The sequence below is a fragment of the Lissotriton helveticus genome, chromosome 10 (assembly GCF_964261635.1).
Source record: "Lissotriton helveticus chromosome 10, aLisHel1.1, whole genome shotgun sequence".
Classification (NCBI taxonomy): domain Eukaryota; kingdom Metazoa; phylum Chordata; class Amphibia; order Caudata; family Salamandridae; genus Lissotriton; species Lissotriton helveticus.
The window spans coordinates 191,890,466-191,912,121 of NC_136071.1; the positions used below are offsets into that span (position 1 = coordinate 191,890,466).

General features: G+C 46.8%; 1 protein-coding gene across 1 annotated transcript in view; it reads left to right on the top strand.

Annotated features, from left to right (window-relative positions):
- LOC144786128 (uromodulin-like) overlaps positions 1–21,656 on the top strand; it is a 649,354-nt gene that overhangs the window by 552,541 nt on the left and 75,157 nt on the right. Inside the window, exons 15-17 of the mRNA XM_078665094.1 lie at positions 5,250–5,495; positions 21,299–21,458; positions 21,555–21,639. Of these exons, the coding sequence (XP_078521220.1) occupies positions 5,250–5,495; positions 21,299–21,458; positions 21,555–21,639 (491 nt within the window). The remainder of the gene's footprint in view (positions 1–5,249; positions 5,496–21,298; positions 21,459–21,554; positions 21,640–21,656) is intronic.

Below are 21,656 nucleotides of genomic sequence, written 5' to 3' on the forward strand. Positions count from 1 at the left end.
AACATTTCATCTTTCACCCCCTCAAGAAGACAATTTGCAAAAATTTAATGCTTCGAATCCCACCCCTTGCTTCTAAAGTGTGGCATTCTGTAAAGTTCCATCTGATCCCCCTAACTATTTGACCTCTACATTGAACCTGCTGTCTCCAAGCTTCTGGAATAAGGAATTCATATGTATCAATTTGCAATATAATTAGCATATTGAAATGTAAACAATATAAATTGGATGAACATGTTTTCATTAAAACTAAATCAAACTAAAACAAACATTTTTATCCTATACTCCAGAGCGTGTTAACCCTCACCAAAAATTGCTTGATAATCTTTCAGAACATAGCATCTCCCTATAATGATTCCCCTATTCAAATCACTGAACTTCATCATAGCCCAAAATCTATTGATGACAATACACAGTTCTTTAGTTAATGTATCAACCTCCTTCCAAATAATTCTCCAATTATTTAAAACCCTTCATTCCTCCACCAGACTTTAAAACATTTCTTTAAGCTTGGGTTCTCTTGCACCGAGAAACTTGCAAATTGATAACTGTCCTCCCAAAATATGTTTTACCACCTGGAAATCCATTCTTCACGCTGCAGTTTGCCTAGTAAAAAGAGCACAGAAAATGGATTATACTACTTCCATTCTTCAAGCTTAAGTTGATTACTTTCTGCACAGTAACATAATATTCAGCATCACCTCCATGAAATATTTATTCAATTGATGATAACATGAATAAACCAAATGTAGACAATAGGCCTACATCATGGAGATTCAATCAATCCGTTAAAAAAATTGTCATTGCTCAGCTGATTTAAACCATCACCATGTAAAACTATAAGGCTTTAAGATACAAAAAAGTGAATCTACAGGAACCTGTGCTAATTATCATGTATAAAAAGTAACTTTAATATAATATTATCTACCTCACATGTAGAGTTCATGTTTGTAAATGTGTTCCAAAGCAACAAATTGCATCCAATTTTATGATGGTTGATATAGGCAGAAAAAACCTCGAATCTAGTTAAAGCACCTTCAAAATATAATCATAATACTATGGTGGCGTTTGCAGGGCGCTAGTGAAAAGATATCAATCAATCAATCACTGCATTTCTAAAGCGTGCTGCATACCCGTGAGGGTCTCAGGGCGCTGGGGGGGGGCACTATTGATCGAAGAACCAGGTCTTGAGGAGTCTTCTGAAGGCCAGCAGGTCCTGGGTCTGTCGTAGGCTGGTAGGGAGAGTGTTCCAGGTCTTGGCGGCGAGGTAGGAGAAGGATCTGCCACCGGCGGTGGTTTTCCGGATACGAGGGACTGTGGCGAGGGCGAGGTTGGCTGAGTGGAGGCTTCGGGTGGGGGTGTGGAAGCTGAGTCGGTTGTTGAGGTAAGTAGGTCCGGTGTTGTGTAGTGCTTTGTGTGCGTGGATGAGGAGTTTGAAGGTGATCCTCTTGTTGACGGGGAGCCAGTGCAGGCCTCCCAGGTGGGGTGTGATGTGGCTGCGGCGGGGGACGTTGAGGATCAGTCGAGCCGAGGCGTTCTGGATTCGTTGTAGTCGTCTCAGGAGCTTGTTTGTTGTTCCTGAGTAGAGGGCGTTCCCGTAGTCGAGTCTGCTGGTGATGAGGGCCTGGGTGAAGGATATTTAATAGTACTTTCTGTACAGTAGATAGAAGGCGATATTAAAAAAAAGGTGAAACATTCCCATTTCCTTTTGGTATTTTGTGTTTTAAATAGGAGGCCTATCCAAATAAAAAAAAATATTTATTCTGAATTTTAGACACACACATCAGAGATGTTTCAATCCCAGGAATAGTTTTTTCATTTATATAAACCCTAAAGCCAACCTTTAACTAGATATAAACTAGATTTCAGTGTTAAAAGTGATAAAATATTAAATCATTTGTTTTTAATTAATCCATATTTATTTCTGACATATATCTTGATCTGTTTAATTAAGCTATGGCAATATTTATACTGTGAAGTGTTTACTTTTAAAATTGTCATTCAAACACATAATGGTAAAGTGCAAAACATTTTCCAAGAAAATATGCTAAAAAAACAGCTGCTCCAACTATTAAGGCCTAAAACTATGTTTCCAGCTTAACTGCTTCTGCTTCAGCAGATCTTGGCAAACAAAAGGCGTTGCTTGTCAATTGTAATCAAACCTATTATCTAGCACCATAGGTGATAATTGCTGCAATAGTTTCATTATTTGTAGCATAGGCTGTACCAAAAGACCTCCATACTAGGGGCCCAATCAAGGGCCATATGTAGGTAAATGGCATTTACCGAATCGTAAATACCGAATTGTACCGATTCGGTATTTACAAATCGGTAAATGCCATGTAGGTAATTATTCTGTAACAATTACCGAATCGGTAGGAATCGGTAATTACCGATTCGGTAATTACAGAATCGGTATTTGCCATTGATTCCTATGGGCCTTGAAGCCCATAGGATTCAATAGAAAATACCGATTCGGTAATTACCGAATCGGTAAAATTACCGATTTTACAAGGGGGACAGGGTGTCACTTTGACACCCTGTTGCACCCCTGTTTCTGGCTAGTATGCCATGTGACACACATACATGCCCTTAGGGCATGTCTGTGTGCCACATGGCACAGGTGTACATGCACAGATGTGCATGTACACAGGAATTCGTTATTTACCATGCCATAATATTTCATGGTAAATAACGAATTCCTAAGGGCCTGTGGCACTGTTTCCAGTGCCACCTACATCCCATATTACCGATTCTGTACATTTACCGAATCTGTAATTTACAGATTCGGTAAATTTACCGATTCTGTAAATATACAGAATCGGTAATATTTTGGCCACCTACATCTGAAACTCGAAATACCGGTCGGTAACGGCCGAAATCGGCCGTTACCGACCGGTATTTGGCCACCTACATATGGCCCTAAGAGTTTGGCAGTCTTCCTTCGGTCCGCCACGTTGGTGCCTCACAGGAATACCGCCAATCTCGAAATCAGACCGCCCACCGGATTCCAAGTTTAATCCTGGCTGGCGGTGTGTGCTATGCTGGTGCCTTTCTAAGGCTCAAAGGAGAGCCATCGCAAGGCAGCGCCATGGGACCACTGAAGAACGTTCCTGCACAGGAAGAAATGCACTATGTCACGCATTTCTTCCCATGCAGGAACTGGGAGGCCAAAATACAAGAGGGCACAACATGTGTACCCCTGCATGCACCCCAAGCACAGAGGTACTGCCCCCCCCCCCCTATTTGCCTTACTGCCACCCATTCCATGGCTGGCTCACCACCTTGGATAGAGTCGCGGTTAGGCAACTCTTAATATATTCATTGGTGCCGCAGTGGCACCACCAGCATATTGCTACCTCAGACTGCTGCTCCACCGCCTCAGGATCAGGGATCCCCACGGTTGCAGCGGTCCATTGGTGGTCAAACCTCCAAACTCCTAATAAGGCGGGTGGACTGGAAGTCCACAGACCGCGACTACAGGTCATAATTGGGCCCTTGATAATAAAACAGAATAACCCACCCATTGCCCTCAGTACATGGCCATGCACCACAGTCTCTTAATCACTATAATATAGTTATTCATCTATCACTCCTTCCACATTTTCTGTGTGCTTACTCTTTCTCAGTTGACCCTATTAATGTATACCATGCTTAGTTAAGTTTACTTTTGTCAAAGAGCATTGTTGGGTTTTATGGAGTTAATAGGCAAATTATTTGCTTACAATAATTATTAAACGCTACAAGTTGCCTCTGGAAATGTATGGCCATAGTATCCATAAAAATATGGTCACCCATATAAAGCAAAATATCATCTTAATGCTCATCAATTTTTGGAGAAAATCCCAGTTCAAGGTTTAAAACCCAGCAAAGCAAAAAATATAGAAGAAAGGTGGGGTAAAGTCACAAGCCATGGGTCTCTTTTTTTGTATGTGTACTGTTTTTCCCAACTCGTATCTGTGCCCATGTGTTGTAACAACGAGTGATACTTAATGCAATAAGTAAATGTGGTACACTCGGAGCATCTAGCTTTTTCTATAGAGTATTACAGTCTACAGTATTGAAAGCAGACTTAAAGTCAACTTAATAGACCTAGAAAGTTTTTGACAATGATCCTTTGGTCAATGTAATTTAAGCCAAATATATATTGTAGTGTGCTCATTCTTTGTCGTAAACTAGGCAGCTTTGTAGGGATTAATTATCTTTCAGTCACCAAGTCTTCAAGATGGTGAAGGACTAATTTAGAAAATATTTTGGAAAATGCAGCTGAACGATAATAACCTACAGGAGGGTGGATCATCATAATTCACACTTGTATATGTAGATTTGATGTTTGAGCCGCCTTTGCATTGCTGCCATCATACCCTTTTCAATATAAATGTAAGCAGTCTGTAAAAGATCACCACCCATAGATGTGGATCTTGTTTTAAGACTACCATCTGAATAGTATATAAAACCCTATTCCATAAATTATTTTAATCATTTCAGAGGAAAGTAGTTTATTTGACCATTCCTCATCTTGATCATCTTCAACTTTAATTGGTTTACTTAATTTCTGTGTTGCATTTAATGTGCCTAGGTGATCCTTCCACTACTGTTCTTGCACATAAAAAGATAAATGGTCACACTTACTCGAGCATCAACGCTGGATCCTGTATGTACTCTCTTTCTTTTGTTCAATAAAAATAAATTGAAAGAAAAAACACTCCACCATGTATCAAATTTAATTGAAAGTGTTAGTAAATGTATAGCTGTAGTAAGGATCACTTGTCCTCGCAGTAGCTGGTCTATGGAAATGAAGGAAACCATTCAGTTTTTTTAACTGATATTACACTCTACTGAAACTCTCCAGGTAAACAGCACAATAAGTGGGGTTAGGAAGCAGTTGGAGTAAGAGAGTAGCAGTAGGGTGTGAGCACGTACGAGATGCACAGAGGGCAAGCAGGTGAAGTCGAAGTGGTCTGTAGCCATGGAAAGTAATTGCTATGTGTAATTAGGCAAGATGTGCAGTGTATCTAGTATATTGTTTATCTCACACTGTCTAACTCATAGGTGATTACATGAGATACATTTACAGGCAATAAGTCTCAATAGAAGTGAGTTACATAGTAAGTGGTTAGCCAAAAAATGTTGCATGGATCCAGCACTTCAGAACCTACTGTGGACACCTCTGGTCTATATCAGCATTTGATACATGATGCATTACAAATAACTTTTGCCATGAATCCCAATGTTGTATGTGTTGCTTGCAGCTCATTGGACATCAATATAGGAAGTACCGGGAGATTTACCTTAAAGATGGCTGCATACAGTGATGTATCATTCAGTTCTCCTTATGAAGGCACCGAAATACAGCTGTCCACAAAGAGTATGCTGTACATTGGAGTGATGATTACTGGAGGGGACACATCCCGGTTCAGACTGCTGATGAAGAATTGTTACGCAACACCATCAATGGATCCTGAAGATTCGACTAAATATTTCATTATTAAAAACAGGTAGAAAAAGATCTCTACTTTCCTGTTTTCTACTCACATTTCTTAATGTTTGGAATCATTTCAGAGTTCTGCTACACTAAATATTTATTTTACATGAACCAGCTGAAGGATACCATTTTTATTCAGTGATTCTGATGTTTGAATGTTGTCATTTGTTAAGTGTCTCTGATATAATTTTGTACCATTTAGATGTTGGTTTACTTCCATATATGCTCACTTTCGGTCTAACATTACTTCTACATTTAAAACCAGTGCAACAAAGAACACAATACCTATATGAAGTAAGTGTGCCCATTTATAGGAGAACTGTAGACTGATCCCAAGGGCTCAATGTATTCATCTGCCACTAATGACACGTATACCCTCACTGCAAGTTGAGAGGAATGGGGTGGGGTATTTATCACACCTGGTCTATACGAAAACCTTGGGATGAAGTATGTGTGATAAATACCTCTTTTTCAGAGTTTTAACATGTACAATCTGTAGTTACCACACTAAATTCAGCATATATTAAAGAAACACGTTAGTTAGATTCCTTACCTTAGAATAGTACCCCTGTGCGTCGGTAGGCGTCGTCTGTGGCTCCGCGTCCGCCGTTGGCGTCGTGATCGCCGGAATGACGTTGTTGGAGTACTTACATGCCGCCCTCGCTTGTTTACGTCAGTACTTCTTTTTTCATTGCCAGCAAGCGCAGATCCGGGAAGAGCTAGTACCCGTAGTCACTTTTTGACTAACTTTTTGGTCTTTTTGACTATCTTTTGGAGTCAACTTCGACTCCTGGTGCCGGTAGGGATGCCCGGTTTCAAGCCGTGTGACGCCTGTCACCGACTGTTGTCGATTACCGACCCCCACCGCGGGGGTTTCTACTGTCTAGGGGCCGACCACGACGACCAGCGTGCCCTGACTGTCGGGCCTTGACCTGGAAAGCTAGGCAGGAGCGGTCCCATAAGCTTCTCAAGATCCGATAGTCGGCTCGGTGCCGCTCGCGGTCCCGGTCGAGGAGGAAGTCGAGGGACCGGTCGCAGAGCCGTAGCCACCGCCGCGCATCGGGTTACAAGTCCTCGCATTCAGGTAAGTCGAGGCATGGGAAGAAGAAGTCGAAGAGGCGACATCGCTCTTCTGACTCCCCTTGCCAGTCGCGCGACTCAGCTGAGGGTTCGGGTGGCACCACCCACGCGGCTCCGCCGGAGCCACAGGCGTTGCATCCAGCTCCACACCCTCCGGTCCCTGGGCTCAATGCGACGCCGGGTGAGATTCGAGACTTCCTCGTGGCCATGAGAACTCTCTTTCCGCCCTTGAGACCCGCTAGCGCGATTTAGGGCCACGCAGATCTGACTGAGGGTCCTAGCAGGCCAGCCGCTTCGGCCCCAGCGCCGTCAGTGACTTTGGTCTTGGCGCCGCAAGACCCCCCGGTATCCTGGTCTGGCGTCGACCTCACAACGCCTCTACTGGCGCCGACCCCTATGGTGACACTCCCGGTGCCATCCTCGGACGCCGACTCCCCCCGTTTCATCCCCGGTCCGGGTCTGGCATCGGAATGGCTCTGCTCGGCGCTGTCTCCGGCGTCGATGGGTGAGCAATTCATCTATGATCCTGCTCCGTCCTTTATGCTTGTTTATCAGGACCCGGATGAGAGGGAGGACTGGGAGGGGTCTGAGGACCGTCTGGCACAACAGTGCCATTTAGGTCAGGACTGGGCAGATGAGCTGGGGGAGGTCAGTGGTCTTGACACATCGCCTGACACTGCTTTAATCTCTCATCCCTCTGTGGCTACGGAGGAGGGTGCTACATATGGTGTGGTGTTGCACAGGGCAGTCAAGGCCTTGGCACTTGAGCTCCCTGCTGCGACTGTGAGGACTAATCTCCTCACGAGGTGCTTCAACTGCCAGTAAGCTCTTTGGAGTCCATGCTGCCGTTTAATGAGGCCCTCACTGACGTTCTGATGGGCACTTGGTCCAAGCCCTCCACAGTGCCCCCTGTGGATTGGAACGTGGCCCGATGCCACCGCCTGGCTCCGGGTGACCCCCGCTTTCTGTCCGTACACCCCACCCCTGAGAGTCTGGAGATCCAGGCCTCTACGTCCCAGACCGCATTTCCGACCGCTCCCCCGGATCAGGAATCCAAAAAGCTTAATCAGTTTGGGAAGAAACTGCTCTCCTCAGTCAGCTTGGGGTTGCGGTCCATTAATACTGCATGCCTTTTGGGTTGGTACACCCACTCTCTGTGGGATACGGTGGCGGACGTGCTGTCTCAGTGTCCGGAGGAGGCCCAGACATGGTTCGCCCAGGCTCTTGCTGAGGGGCGGGACACAGCACGGTATTCCATCCGATGTGGACTTGATACCACGGACTCGCTAGGCAGAGCGATTTCCACGATGGTGGCGATCCGTCACCACGCCTGCCTGAGGTCCGCCAATTTTTGGGGGATGTACAGAACACGCTTATGGACATGCCCTTCAATGGCTGTCGCCTTTTGGCGACAAAGCAGACAGTGCGCTTGAGCGTTTCAAGGACTCCAGGGCTACGGCCAAGTCCTTGGGCCTGTCTGGCCAGCGTCCGCAGACTTCTGCTTTTCGTCCCTTTTGTGGCCAAGGAAGGGGCGCCCCCATACGTTCGTCCAGCCACAGGCCGCAGTACCAACCTCAACGCGGTCGCAGACGTAGTAACCGCTGTGGCGATGCAAGGGGACAGAGGCCCGGTCAGTCCACATCCATTCCCGCAGCATCCGCCTCGAAGCCTTCCTAGTCTGAGCTTTCAGGCCCATTCAGCGCCAGTAGGAGGCAGGGTTCGCCATCACCTACTCCACTGACGCACCATCACTTCGGACAGGTGGTTGCTGCAATTTTTCGTGAACGGGCTACTCCCTACCCTTTGAGGCAACCCCTCCAGCCATGCCACCGCAGTACCACCGCATGTCGGGGGATCACCTGCAACTTCTGCAGCAGAAAGTTACGGCCCTCTTGGCCAAGGCGGCCATCAAGCACGTTCCTGGACCAGAAGTAGGACGTGGTTGCTACTCCCACTACTTTCTGGTTCCCAAGAAGGGCAAAGGGGGCCTGAGCCCTATCTTGGACCTCCAGAGCGTGGGAGAGGTAGAGATCAGAGGCCTCTGGTCTCTGGCGGAGTCCCGGCTCCCTATCAACCTTCTGGAGCTGCGGGCGATCCGGCTTGCACTGAAGGCATTCCTTCCCTCTGTCCGGGGAAGTGTAGTGCAGGTGTTCACGGACAACACCACAGCCATGTCTGCAACAAACAGGGTGGGGTGGGGTTATGGACCCTTTGTCAGGAGGTTCTGCGCCTCTGGACATGGCTGGAACACCAGGGCATCACCCTGGTGGTTCAACACCTGGCAGGTTCCGTGAACGCCAGGGCAGACAAAATCAGCCGCCGGTGCATGATGTATCACGAGTGGTGTCTGAACTCGGACATGGCACAAGGTCTCTTTCAGCAGTGGGGAGAGCCTTGGTTATATCTATTCACCACGGAAGAGAATGCGCAATGTCATCAGTTCTGTGCATTGGAATTTCCAAGGCGGCACTCGCTCGGAGACGCTTTTTGTCGCGGGTGGAGTTGCGGTCTGTTGTAAGCCTTTCCGCCTATACCACTTCTGCCCAGAGTGCTGAAGAAGATCAGGAGCGACCAGGCCCAAGTCATCCTTGTGCCTCCGGACTAGGCACGAAGATGCTGGTAACCCGAGCTACTCAGTATGTCAGTCGATCCCCCGATTCGTCTACTTCTTCAGGAAGACCTTCTGTCGCAGCAACAAGGGACGGTCCTCCACCCGAGCCTGTCCAGTCTCCACCTACATGCGTGGAGATTGAGCGGCGACAGTTGAGGCCATTTGACTTGCCTCCTGAAGTCTGTGATGTCATTCTGGCAGGCAGGCGTCCCTCCACAAAAACGGTATATGCCTGAAGGTGGAACAAATTTGTGGCATGGTGCACAACAAAGGCTGTGGATCCCCTTTCCGCCCCTCTTTCTGAGGTTCTCCTCTTTCTTCTTTCCCTGGCCCAGGGGGGCCCAGCAGGGCTCTGCTCTGGGCACCATCAAGGGATATCTTTCAGCTTTAGGGGTGGGCTGACATTTCCGTTCTGCCCACGGAATGTGTGAAAATTTGCATCTTCCGCAAAGAAGGCGGAAAAACGGGGCAAATTTCCACACATTCACGGGAGGAACGGAAGTTGGCCGCCCGCCCGCTTCCTGCCCGCATCGCGGCTTCATCTTGTAAACTGTGCATGCGCAGGACCCGCGCATGCGCAGTTTAAAAGATGAAGCCGCGATGGAGGAAGTTTGCGGCGCAATAAGGTAAGTTTTATTTAAGTTACAATTTTACCCTTTAAATATAATTTAATAAGGCGGGCGGGATGCGGGCGGGAAGCGGGCGCCGGGCTGGTGGCGGGGGGGCGGGCTCATGTAACAGAAATATCGCGGAGAGGCACGGAGATTGGTACAATCTCTGTGCCTCTCTGCGTTAGTCCATTCCGCGACTTCCGCCCATCCCTAGTTTCCGCCTTCTTGAGGCTTCCTGATCAGTCCCCTGTTGTCAATAGGTTCTTGAAAGGCATCTCGCACATGTTCCCTCCTGTTCCTTTTGTGATGCCTCAAACGGACTTGAAACTGGTTCTTACTTATCTGATGTGCGCTCCCTTTATGCCACTTCATAATAGTCCTCTTCGTGTTCTGACTCTCATAACTGCTTTCCTGGTTGCCCTCACCTCTGCCAGAAGAGTGAGTGAGCTCCAGGCTCTTTCATCTAAGCCTTCTTTCCTCTCAGTCCATCCAGACAAGGTTGTTCTGAGGACTCGTCCTTCTTTTCTGCCCAAGGTTGTTACTGCCTTTCACATCGGCCAGTCCATTACCTTGCCCACCTTCTTTCCGCCTCCGCATCCCTCGAAAGAGGAAGAGAGGCTCCACCATCTGGACCCAAAACGTGCGCTCTCATTTTACCTCAACCGCACACAACAGTTCCGGGTGGATGACCAACTCTTTGTTGGCTACGTGGGCGGTAAGAAGGGACGTCTGGTGGACATGCAGACCATCTCTCAGTGGGGCATTTGTGCATCAAGGTCTTTTATTCTTTGGCTCAAAAGGAGCCTCCTGTGGGGCTGCGCGCCCATTCCACTCGGGCCACGGCTGCTTCTACTGCCCTGGGTCGGGAGTCCCTTTGCAGGATATTTGTCAGGCAGCTACGTGGGCCTCACTGCACACGTTTGCCAAGCACTACTGCCTGGACAGTCAAGTCCGGAGAAATGGCTTTTTTGGCATTTCTGTTCTCCATGACTTCCTGGTTTGATCTTGGTTCACAGGCCCACCACCGGGGTTGGTATTGATGGGGTATCTATTCTAAGGTAAGGAGTCTAACTAACATGTTTCTTTCAGATGAACAAGTTATTTACCTTTGGTAGCGATATATCTGTAAGAAACATTAGTTAGTTAGATTCCTTACCGCCCTACCCATCCTCCCCGTTCTGTCAACCGATATCTAGGGTTAAGGTATCTCCCTTTGAGTGCCCTAGTTTCATGGCACCAGTGTCGGTTTCTTGCATGGCTCTGTGTTACTGGCGCTGAAAGCTATGTACAGAACTGACGTCAGCGCCCGAGGGCAGCGACTAAGTACTCCGACTACGTCATCACGGCAATCATGACGCTGGCAACGGACGCGGAGCCACAGACGACACCTACCGACGTGCAGGGGTACTGCTGACGAAAACGTTCCGGATCCAGTCTGACGCCTGGGGATATTCTAAGGTAAGGAATCTAACTAACTAATGTTTCTTACGGATATATTGCTACCGAAGGTAAGTAACTTGTTGTTTAGAATTTTCCCTGAGCCTTCCCCCTCATGATAGATGGGTAGTTATAGTTAGGATCATGCTTCCATAGGCAAAGCGTTTTTTGGTTTGCTTATAGCTTTGGTGCTGTTACAGAATCTTCACAAAACCTTTCCAAAACTATATCATCCACACCAAAGGTCCTTTCTGTACAGTTTTGGTGTGATCTGTGAAGAGGGTACCAAGAAAAAGGCGGGGGTCCCAGAACACAGTTCCCGCATAAATTTTTCCATAAGACAATTAAACTGCGATACTGCAAAAACTACTAAATGGAATGACACCACATATGACCGAAAGCAAGATCTTGGTCCAGAATGTATACCTATTGTGATATGGTGTAAATCCATTTAGAAGTTTATGAGCACCTAATGCTGAAAGGCTTTGTGCATTTGACACCGCAAAGGATCCACGGAGCCAACAGACCTCAAGATGCGATCTGATTGACTTTCACCATATCAACAGAGATGCTATAGCAGCCATTTTAGTACTTGCGACTCAGTCCTAAGAAAATGGTGTAAAAAATATATAAGGTAGGAGCGTAGGGATGCCCTGCCACCCTAGGGCTGGTGGAGTGGTCCCAGAGGGATACTACCTGCAGCCAATGTTTTTTTAATGTTTCCACAAAGTGCAGTGGATCAGGAAATCTGTGGCTAAAGTTTTAAAAAATTACCCCTGGGTGGCTGAAGTGCTTTTAAGGGGAGAGTGCATGTAGGCCTTCTCCCTGAGCACATTCAGGCCCCTGGGAACTCCATGCCCCTGGGCAGCATTACCATAGAAGGGTAAGGGTGTCTGGCCCCCTCACCAAACCTCTACAGCCCCTGGGATCCTATCCCTGGGCCATTATCATCATTAAGGGGAGGGGAAGCTGTTTCCACCCACCGGCACCCTGTATGGTGCTGGCAGGAAAGCCTACTGTGACCATGGGGCCTTTTGTGCTCCTCTTGGGCCCCCAACAATTCAAGGATTGTGGGCTCCCCGGATGGCACCAGGCCACCTACCAAAATTCTAAAAAGGCTGGCTCCCAACAGGGGAGCCAGCAGGGGCCCTGGGGCTCTCCCCGTGGCCCCAAACAGCAGTTGAGTTGTGGGTTCACTGCTCCTTGAAGAAGGGACCCATAATGCCCCGAAACAGCTATTTATATGTTGATGTAGCTTGGAGATGACCTTAGAAGGGGTAAGGGGACCATAACGCATTTTATTATTGTTATGGAAAGTGAAAGTGAAAAATGTTTATTGTTTAGTTAATTAAACCCAAAACAATGGTCCAAAATACCAGATACATTGTACCATTAAAATGGTTATGGGGGGGGCTGCAGGGCGTGTAGCAGCACTCTTAGCAAAATAAAAAAATATAAACTGCCAGTCTCCTATCCATGAACCCAGGAGTACTTACTATATTGTTTTAAAAAATGTCATGCTGGGGCTGTATGCTCTTCAGCTGGCGTCAAAGTCCTTCTTGGGGTTGTTTTTAAGATTGCATTTTGTGGGCTGAAAAATGTAAAAAGGAAGACTTAGAGATATGGTATTTTAAAAATAACAAGTCTCTGAGTCTTTGTTAACATTTTTCTGCCCACAAAATGCAATCATAGTACCAATATTTAAAGAAAGGCTCAGGGTCATGTTGATTTAAATTTTCGTATTCAAATTTTATTACACATTGGATTGTGTGGATTACAAGGATATACATTTGATTTGGTGATTTTAGGTGAAATGTGATAGATCTGCTTTATATATTGATATGCTCACCCCTTGATAAAGTCAATAGGCACACATTTTATATTTTGGTATTGTGACTCTTTGACAACATCAATAGGTCTGCCTGAGTGCGGGTGCAAGACCAATAGTATACTGTGGATGCCGGAAGGCTGGGCACTGCAGGAGGTAGGGCACTTAAAGGGGGGTGCAGGGCCTGGCTGCAGCCCAGTTCCTACCCCAATCCCAATGCGAGGGGTTGGACGCAGGCATTGGGTTGTCATTACGTATGGTAACGAAATATCACCCTAACTGCATCTAGAAATGTGCCTTAAAGACATAGGTTAAATTGACTTTATAGTTAATTATGGTGATAATATCTTATTTTGCATTAAATATACCTTGGAAATTCACTGAAAAAACAAATGTTAAAGGGATGTTGCAATTACGTAGGGCAATTTTTAAGTCCATGAGGGGAGAGATCTCCAGCCCAAGTCCATCAGTGATTTAGTTCAGTACCACAAACAATGTAAATTATATATCCCGGGTCCATGCTAAACCTCACTAGCTGTGATCAGAGATAGATTTTCTGGGTCACGACGGATAGCGGGCGGTGGCGATGGAGTTCCTTGCCACCCCCAATCTCCTGGCAATATATGGGAGACACCGGCGGTGCACTAGGTGCCGCACGTAAAGATCCCAGGAGTGAGACGCAGAGCCGGGGGACCGCTGATTATCCCAGCTCCTACACTCGTGGCGGAGCCAAGATGGCAGCCCCACTCTGATCGCTGACACTGTCCTGACTGCACCGACGGCCACAGCGGTACGTGTTTTGCAGTGAAGGTGCCCCATTTAGGCATAGATCTGAGAGACCACCTCCCACGACTCACCACATATACAGTGCCGGTAGCTGGACACGGACATCTGGCCCTGCCGAGAGCACTTTGACTGTCCTCTTCTATCTTCGTCTGTTGCCGTGAGTTTCAAGGGGCTGGTGCCTTCTTCTTTTTCTGCTGCTATTCTGGGACCTGGGGCTTGGTCAGCCACCCCCCCCCCCATCACCCTCAATACCTCCTGGCTACAGCCTCAAGCAGCAGGACTAAGTTAGCGGCCTCTCTTTGATCGCGGGGGCCACCCTTATTACACCCACAGCAGTGAGTTCCGTTGTGAAAGATTAACCCACTCAGGGGGACACTTCGGGCGCAGAGCAGACTGGCTGGCTCCCACTACTCTAGTCTCTCACTCACACCACTGAACCAATAACAACCTTTCCTCCATTTACAAACTCCCATACACCAGCTATGGATCCTTCGTGCCCTACAGTGCCAAGCTACCCCCTTCCTATATTTGGCATCCAGCACGAGTTCAAGAACAACCTCAGGCTCCAGAACTCCGCCTTCGCCCACCACCATCCAGCCGTCTACCCCTACAGCCATTACTAGCTCTGGAAACCCTCCAGGCCCTAGACCACCGCCTGTGAGTGCAACAGCACCTCAAAGGCCTGGCTAAATGAGCACCACAAAACCCCAGCAATGGCGAGACGTTCTTGCTCTGTAAATATGTAATATATATCTGCTCTACTATAATTGCTTCAACTTTTCTTAAAATTGAATCTTGAGTGAATTTGCAACTTGTATATATGTTACTCTAACCACTAGTGTCTGTAGTAGACGCATGTACTCACGGCCATTCTTATGTGGGTTTAGAGTTTCTGTTTCGTATATTTTATGCAATTCATGTACTCTAAAGTCCCTCAGTAATGTAACTGGTTCTTTAGTAAAGCACTCTAACTCGTTCGGGTAAAGTCTGCGCTATATAAAAGTGCATAAATAAATAATATCTTACTTTGTCTTAAAATACTATTAACAATTCACTGGAAAAACCAAATGTTAATGGAACGTTATAGTTAGATCAAAATGTTAGTTAAAATATACTGTTTTAAACTAACTAAATCACTGGAAACTGGACTACACGAACGCCCTCTACGCTGGAATCAACAAATCTCTACTCCACAAACTCCAGACGTTCCAGAATGCCGCAGCCAGACTCATCCTCTGCTTCCCACAACAAGACCACATCACCCAGCACCTACGAGACCTACACTGGCTACCCTTTGAAAAGAGAGTGACTTGCAAGCTGCTAAAAACACGCCTAGAAAGCCCTCCACAACACAAACCCCAAACCCTTAATGAAAGAATCTCCATCTACGCCCCCAAGAGAAACCTCCGCTCCGCGGACCTTGCTGTGGCTGAAATCCCACTCATCCACAGAGCCAGAACGTGAGGAAGATCCTTCTCCTACATTGCGCCAAGACCTGGAATGAGCCCCTCCTCAGCATCAGATGAACCCCCATACTGCAAGCATTCAAGAAGAGCCCCTAGACCTGGCTCTTCGGATGAGCAGGAGCTGCCCAAAATGCCCCATCCCCCAGCGCCTTGAGACCCTCATGGGTGAGTAGTGCGCTCTCCAAATCCCTGATTGATTGCTTGATTTCGCAAGTAGCTATAGGGTGTGCCCTAAAGAAACTCTCATTCTCTCCCCGCCTTGCACGGTGTTGTCATCAGTGATGCAAAATGTATCATGCATTGTAATTTGAGAAATGTTGAGCCAAAGTAAAAAAGGCCTGATTTGAAAAGGCGTCAAATGAAGAAGCATTTTAAACTATGGTCGATTAGGGCACTCTTTTCTGTAATACATTTAAAAAAGGAATGCATAATGTTATTAGAAAATACAAGGCCAATCAAATCCCATCTGTAAAACCTATTAGTTCTGAAAGAATTGCTCTCAAAGTTGGCTAGATCAGCCATATTCTAAATTCAAGACTTAACTGGAATATAAGAATGTTAGCTATTGAAATCCCTTTTATGACCCATGCACAATTTGATCTACTCTTGCTTGATTATTTAGGTATATGATTCTAAGTGAACATTTGTGTTTGTCTAGTTAGGTTTTTTTTATTTAAGTAATTCCAGCTCTAATGACTAAAAATCCAATAAATCTGCTACAAATGTGCATTGCACCTACAACTTGTTTAGCACAGCATTCAACATTTGCTCGATGTTATTGTAAATGTAGCTGAAAACTGCAAGTGGAGATAGACAGCACACTTGCAATTGCACTGCCGACACCAGTCCAAATCAAAATAATTGAATTTTGCCTACTCATAAATGATTAAATATTGGCTCAACAAATATGGGAGGGCAAGTATTGAACAAAGTAGGGAAAGTGCAGTCAGAGCTACATGTTCTATTCACAAACATTAAGTGGAGTAGGCCTAGAAAGCTACAGTAGATGCAGGTTTCCAGGCACACTCCTGGAAAGGTTACATGCCTTTCCATGCAGGTTCCCATTCTCTCTGTAAAGAGTTCCCCATAGTGGAAAACTGGTGGTGGTAAATAGTCAACCTTTTCCAGGTTAAAAAGAGGAAGAATAAGAGACTGGACTTACTCACATACATGCATATTTGTGGGCGTTGCCAAACTTTTAAGGCAAACCATGTGTGGAAATTCCCACTTCCCACCCTTTGAGTGGGATTTAGGCCAGCGGTGCACTCTGGACTTGTAACAGAAATCTCTGCCGCCGTAGATGTATTTTGGCTAGCCAGGATTTCCTGGTTGGAGTAAGAAGGTAAACTCGGTCATACATGCTTTTGTGAATATGCCCTATTATGTTGAACTGAAGAAAGTGTCAATTTCCAAAATGTTACCTTACCGCATGAAACAGTTATATACGAAATCAAGATCTCCATTCTTTTCATCCCATCTCTCCTATTTATTTAAGGCAATAAAATGGATTATTGTTTTTTCAACAAACTTTATTGAAATGGCAATTCACATCCAATATACAAAAGGGGGTAAATCTCATCATACATAAACGGGTGCCTAGACCGCCCCCATATTACCAGGAGTACAGTATGCCCCCCCAAAATAAGCCCAGCATCTCCCACTGAGCTGCATACTCAGTTCTAGCCAAATAAGTAGGTAATCTTCTAACACATCTGTGCAATTGGTGGAAGGCGCCTTGGTCATGCAGAACAAAACACCCTCCTCCCCTCCCCTCCCGAACCCTGTGGAAACTACCTCCCTCCTCCTCTGCTCCATGCGCTACACTGGTTTCTGCGAACTGAGGCAGCAAATGGACAGATCGAGTTGGGGCACCATGTGGGGCAGCACCCATTCCTTCACTACACTTTGCGGGCTCCAACCTTGTCTGTCATAACTAACCTTCATCACCTGGTGGCCTCCTGCAGCCAGAAATCACCCTTAGGTCAGTGCACAGGGCAACTAATCTGATTCACAAATTTCTTCCGCATCCTCTCCGGCCCTAGCCACATCTGTCAACGCCTCCCAAGCCCTCACAAAATCCAAATGCCTCCTACCTCGGAGTGCCTCCCTTAGCAACGTGCACCCATCCCAGCACGCCCACGGAAATTAGGTCAGCCCTCCAGTGCTCCACCTTGAGGCCGACAGCGTCTTGCCATTGCATTGTTTTTGGCCGATTGGCTAAAACCTAGGCCAGATCAATGAACCAGGACGTTACTCTATATTTAGCCAGCCAGGGAAAGATCTCCTGCAAACATTGCCTATGGGAGAGAATCAATGTGCGCCCCGTGATCTCAGCCAGTAAGTGCAACACCATGGACTAGTGAGAGGTCAGGTGGACACAGCTCCACAGCATGTGGGGTAGACCGCCATCCCCGCATGGCACCAAGAACACTCATGCACTGCAAGTGGGAAGTAGGTGTTTAGCTTTTGGGGGGTCAGATAGGCCCAATGAAGAATATAATAGTGATTGAGCATGAAACAGGGCATTGTGGGAAACCGTAGGGGCAGCTTCCCACATTATGAGCCAGTCGCCGTCTGACAAAGGATACCCCAAATCAGTCTCCCATCTCTCTTGCAGGTGAGTAAGAGGCAATGCCATGTCTGCTCGTAGCTCTTCATAAAGCTCCATTACCAGCTGCCGACTGCATACCCTGCAAAATTAGGGCAAACAAAGCAAACAGAAGGAGATGATGGACGGAGCTCTGAAACTTTTCAGACACTCATCCCCAGTCACAGATGCATGGAGAATGGACAATGCCAAGTCACACTCCATCAAAATCTAGAGGGGAGACAGATAACTGCCTAATCCCAAAAACAAACACCCCAAGATCTCCGCCCTAGGATAGTAAGGCAACATCCCTAATCTAAACAAAAACACACAAAAAACAGTCACTAAGGCATAGAAACCACCTACTTCGCACTGTATGGGGCAACATCGGTAAGATGCACACCCAACGAAAGGGGAGAGTCCCAGCAGAGCAACTCACCATTCAACCAAATACCCTGCAGAGAACATACACCCCTATTGCATGCCCCCCTCAGACAACTGCCCACTCTGAACAAGGAAGACGGGTGTCCCCCAAGACTCCCCATTTTTCTCCCACTCTAACACCAGACCAAAGTTTTAGTGCAGATCATCAACAGCCTTCAGAGTTACACGCAGCAATTCGTCACTATGGGCGGTGTCCAGGGTGGAGTCCGTACACGGCCCCAATTCATGACCCCCACATCATCTCTTGAAAGTGAGGACAGTCTCCTGGAGTCTAAAGTTGTGAGCTTTGCAGCCAGATCCAGTGCGCCCTGATGATCACGCTGATACTGAGCTGGGCTGATTCACAAGCATTTGGCAAAGGGCCAAGTCTGGGACATTGTGCACCGCCTACCGGTGGTTTTAGCTCCAGCCAGTTCCAGACCTTTTGGGGGTCCGAGAACAATGTAATCCCCTGAGCAGTGAATACTCGAACTCTGCCAGGGTACAGGTTGGCATATCTAATGCCCAAGTCAGGATGCTTATTCTTGGCCTCCGTACACAAGACCCTCTGTCTCTGAACTGCCAGGGTAAAGTCAAGGAAAATCATAACTTTATGTTTTTTTAATTTTCAACTCAACAATCGCCCTGGCACATTTGAGAAGGTGATTGCGATTCTGAAAATGGTGGAGGCATGCAACTGTTGGCCTAGGTACCTCATCCCGGGGTGGTTGGGGCACTGTCACTCAATGTACCCGATCCAGGGCACAGAAAGGGACACGCCCTGCAGGAACACCACTCACCTGAGCCTGTCCTCCAGGAATGTTACTATGTCTATTCCCTCCACACTCTCATTGAGTACCACTGCTCGAATATTGTTCTTGCACCACGCCCCTCAGACTCTTCTGCCTTGTACTTCAAGACCTAGATCTATTCCAGTAGCTCCTTCAGTTTTATTCTTCAGATCTCCAGCAGCCCTGACACCTTTGTGGTCCCAGTGGGATGGTGCACAGTGGGCATACCAAATCTCTGCCCTCTGAAGCAGGCGAACAAACACAGAGCAGCAGAGTCCTATGAAGGATCTCCCCAGGGTCCGGTCACTGCCTCCGCCTGAGACGAGCCCCAGAACAATCACCAAATGCAGCACAGGAGGGATGAGAGCTCCCAAGTACAAAACAATAGCAGGCAGTGGCACAAGCCGTGTGAACGAGGTCCCAGTACTTCGTCCCCCATTGCAGCCCTCACATATAGCAGGTGGGAACCCTGCTCATAATGTAGGAGGATGGCCCAACAGTGCCCAGGGACAGCGAAAGTCTCCCGGAGGTCACAGGAAGGTCACAAGAAGCACCAGGCCTCGGTCCCTGCCACCAGGCAGGTAGTACCGCACACTCACCAGCTGCCCAGGTAAATCCGCTTCACTGCATCTCCAGGGCCGGTGACTTTCAGCACCCATCAGCTTCAACAGCACTCCACAAGCCATCAGTGGGGTAGCAAGAACTCCGCAGAGCTGCACAGGCCTTCCTACTTAAATCAGCACTTAGGTTGCAGTCCATTGCTGCACTGTCAGGCCTCAGACACTCGAGCCACTTATCCCACAAGCCATCCCATAAGCCTCAACCCCATGGCCAGGGATCCGAGGGATGCACCAGGTGGTGCCAGCTGTTAAGCAGCACGTACAAGCCCCCGTCAGGCTCCCAGGCGATCGCAGCTGCTCTCCATTGCTCCAACTTGAGCCACCTACCTCCTCCTCTGAATTGCCTCTGCTTATTACCTTACAGGGTGCCCCCGGTCAAGCGTTGGTCAGGGACCACTCCCCTCTCCACCTCTAATGCACCATGGCAGGGTCCCTTGCAGCTGAATTAGGTTCTCCGGGGCACGCCCCAGTGACCGCTAAGTCCAGGCGCCACCATTTGTGTGCAGCCTGGATTGCAGAGCCTGCCGGGTTAGCGTGTGGGCCTGGGAAAACAAGATTGCACAATCTATGTCTCTCAGTTGGTATAGCAGGGGTATTAAATGCCGCCCCAACCCCTCCAAGCTACAAGGGCATCAAATGACATCAGAATAGTGCCAGATGAGACAGCATCGACGGAAGGCCCATACTCCACGTCTCAGCACCATCTGCGTCAGGCCACGGCCAACTCAATAAAATAGATTATTTTTCTACGCTAAGAAGGTTAACAAATCTTTGAATAGAGACTGTCTATGGAACCTATTTCCTCAATTAAGACAGACAATAAATTATACTTTAAGATAGCCAGTGCTAGATTTTCTATACCAAAGTAAAAGTACATGTCCACCGAGTGATTTAGAAGAATCCTCAAAACGATAAAAAAAGAATTAAGTAAGTAAATTAATGGTTTGCCTTGGCGCCTCCTATCTGTCCGTTGTAGCAATTTTATCTCCTTTAAAAGGTAAACAGGGTGACTTAATCAATATGGAGTGAAGTCTTTGCCCTACAGGTTGTGTATAGATCTCAGTAGTCTTGACAGACCCATTGAACTGTTTTGGCAACTCAGAACAGGATTTTCTGCTGAATGACAGTTATTTCCATGTGAAAGACATTACCTACATGCACTGTTAAGTGACCCAAAATGTTTCATTGAGTGCTTCAATCTCTGCAATATCCTACTATTTCTTTAACCCATGGGCTGTGTTCTGCTAGAGCCTTAAACATGAAATTCTAACCAAAACCAAACCTCTATGAGGGTTTTGTGAGTTATACCAATTCTTCTAGCTTTTGCATGCAAGATTTAGACAATGGGGTAACATCGTGGCTGGCCACTCACAGTTTCCATCCTTCAAATGTCAATAGATCGAGCACCATTGATATGGGTAACACTAACCAACCTATTATGAAAAGTGGAGCAGTTTTAAGTGTTAACTATTGGAATGTCTCTGTGGAGTTTGTACTTTAAGAACTGAAACTGATTTTTTCTTATCGATTACATCTTCAAACGAGTGCCCAAACTTGTATGATTCTGTTTCCACAGCTGTCCAAATCCTCAGGATCATACTGTCACAGTTATTCAGAATGGTGGCTATTCACGAGGACAGTTCTCTGTCCAGTTGTTTAAATTTAATAGTTATTACAGCTATGTTTATATGCACTGTGAAGTGAGCTTCTGCGACTATGACACCTTCTGCACACCAGTAAGTACCAAATTGACAACAGTAACGTGAATTACTCCATGTAAATGAAAAATGGCCATGGTCTCTATAACAGAAGTTGTGCTTTTTTTTAAATAGGATTGTTCCGGGTCAAGAGCTCTCCAGGTCCCTTCTAATGCAACAGGAAATTATACACTAATGATTGGGCCAATCAAAAATTCAGGTAATATATGTTTTTTT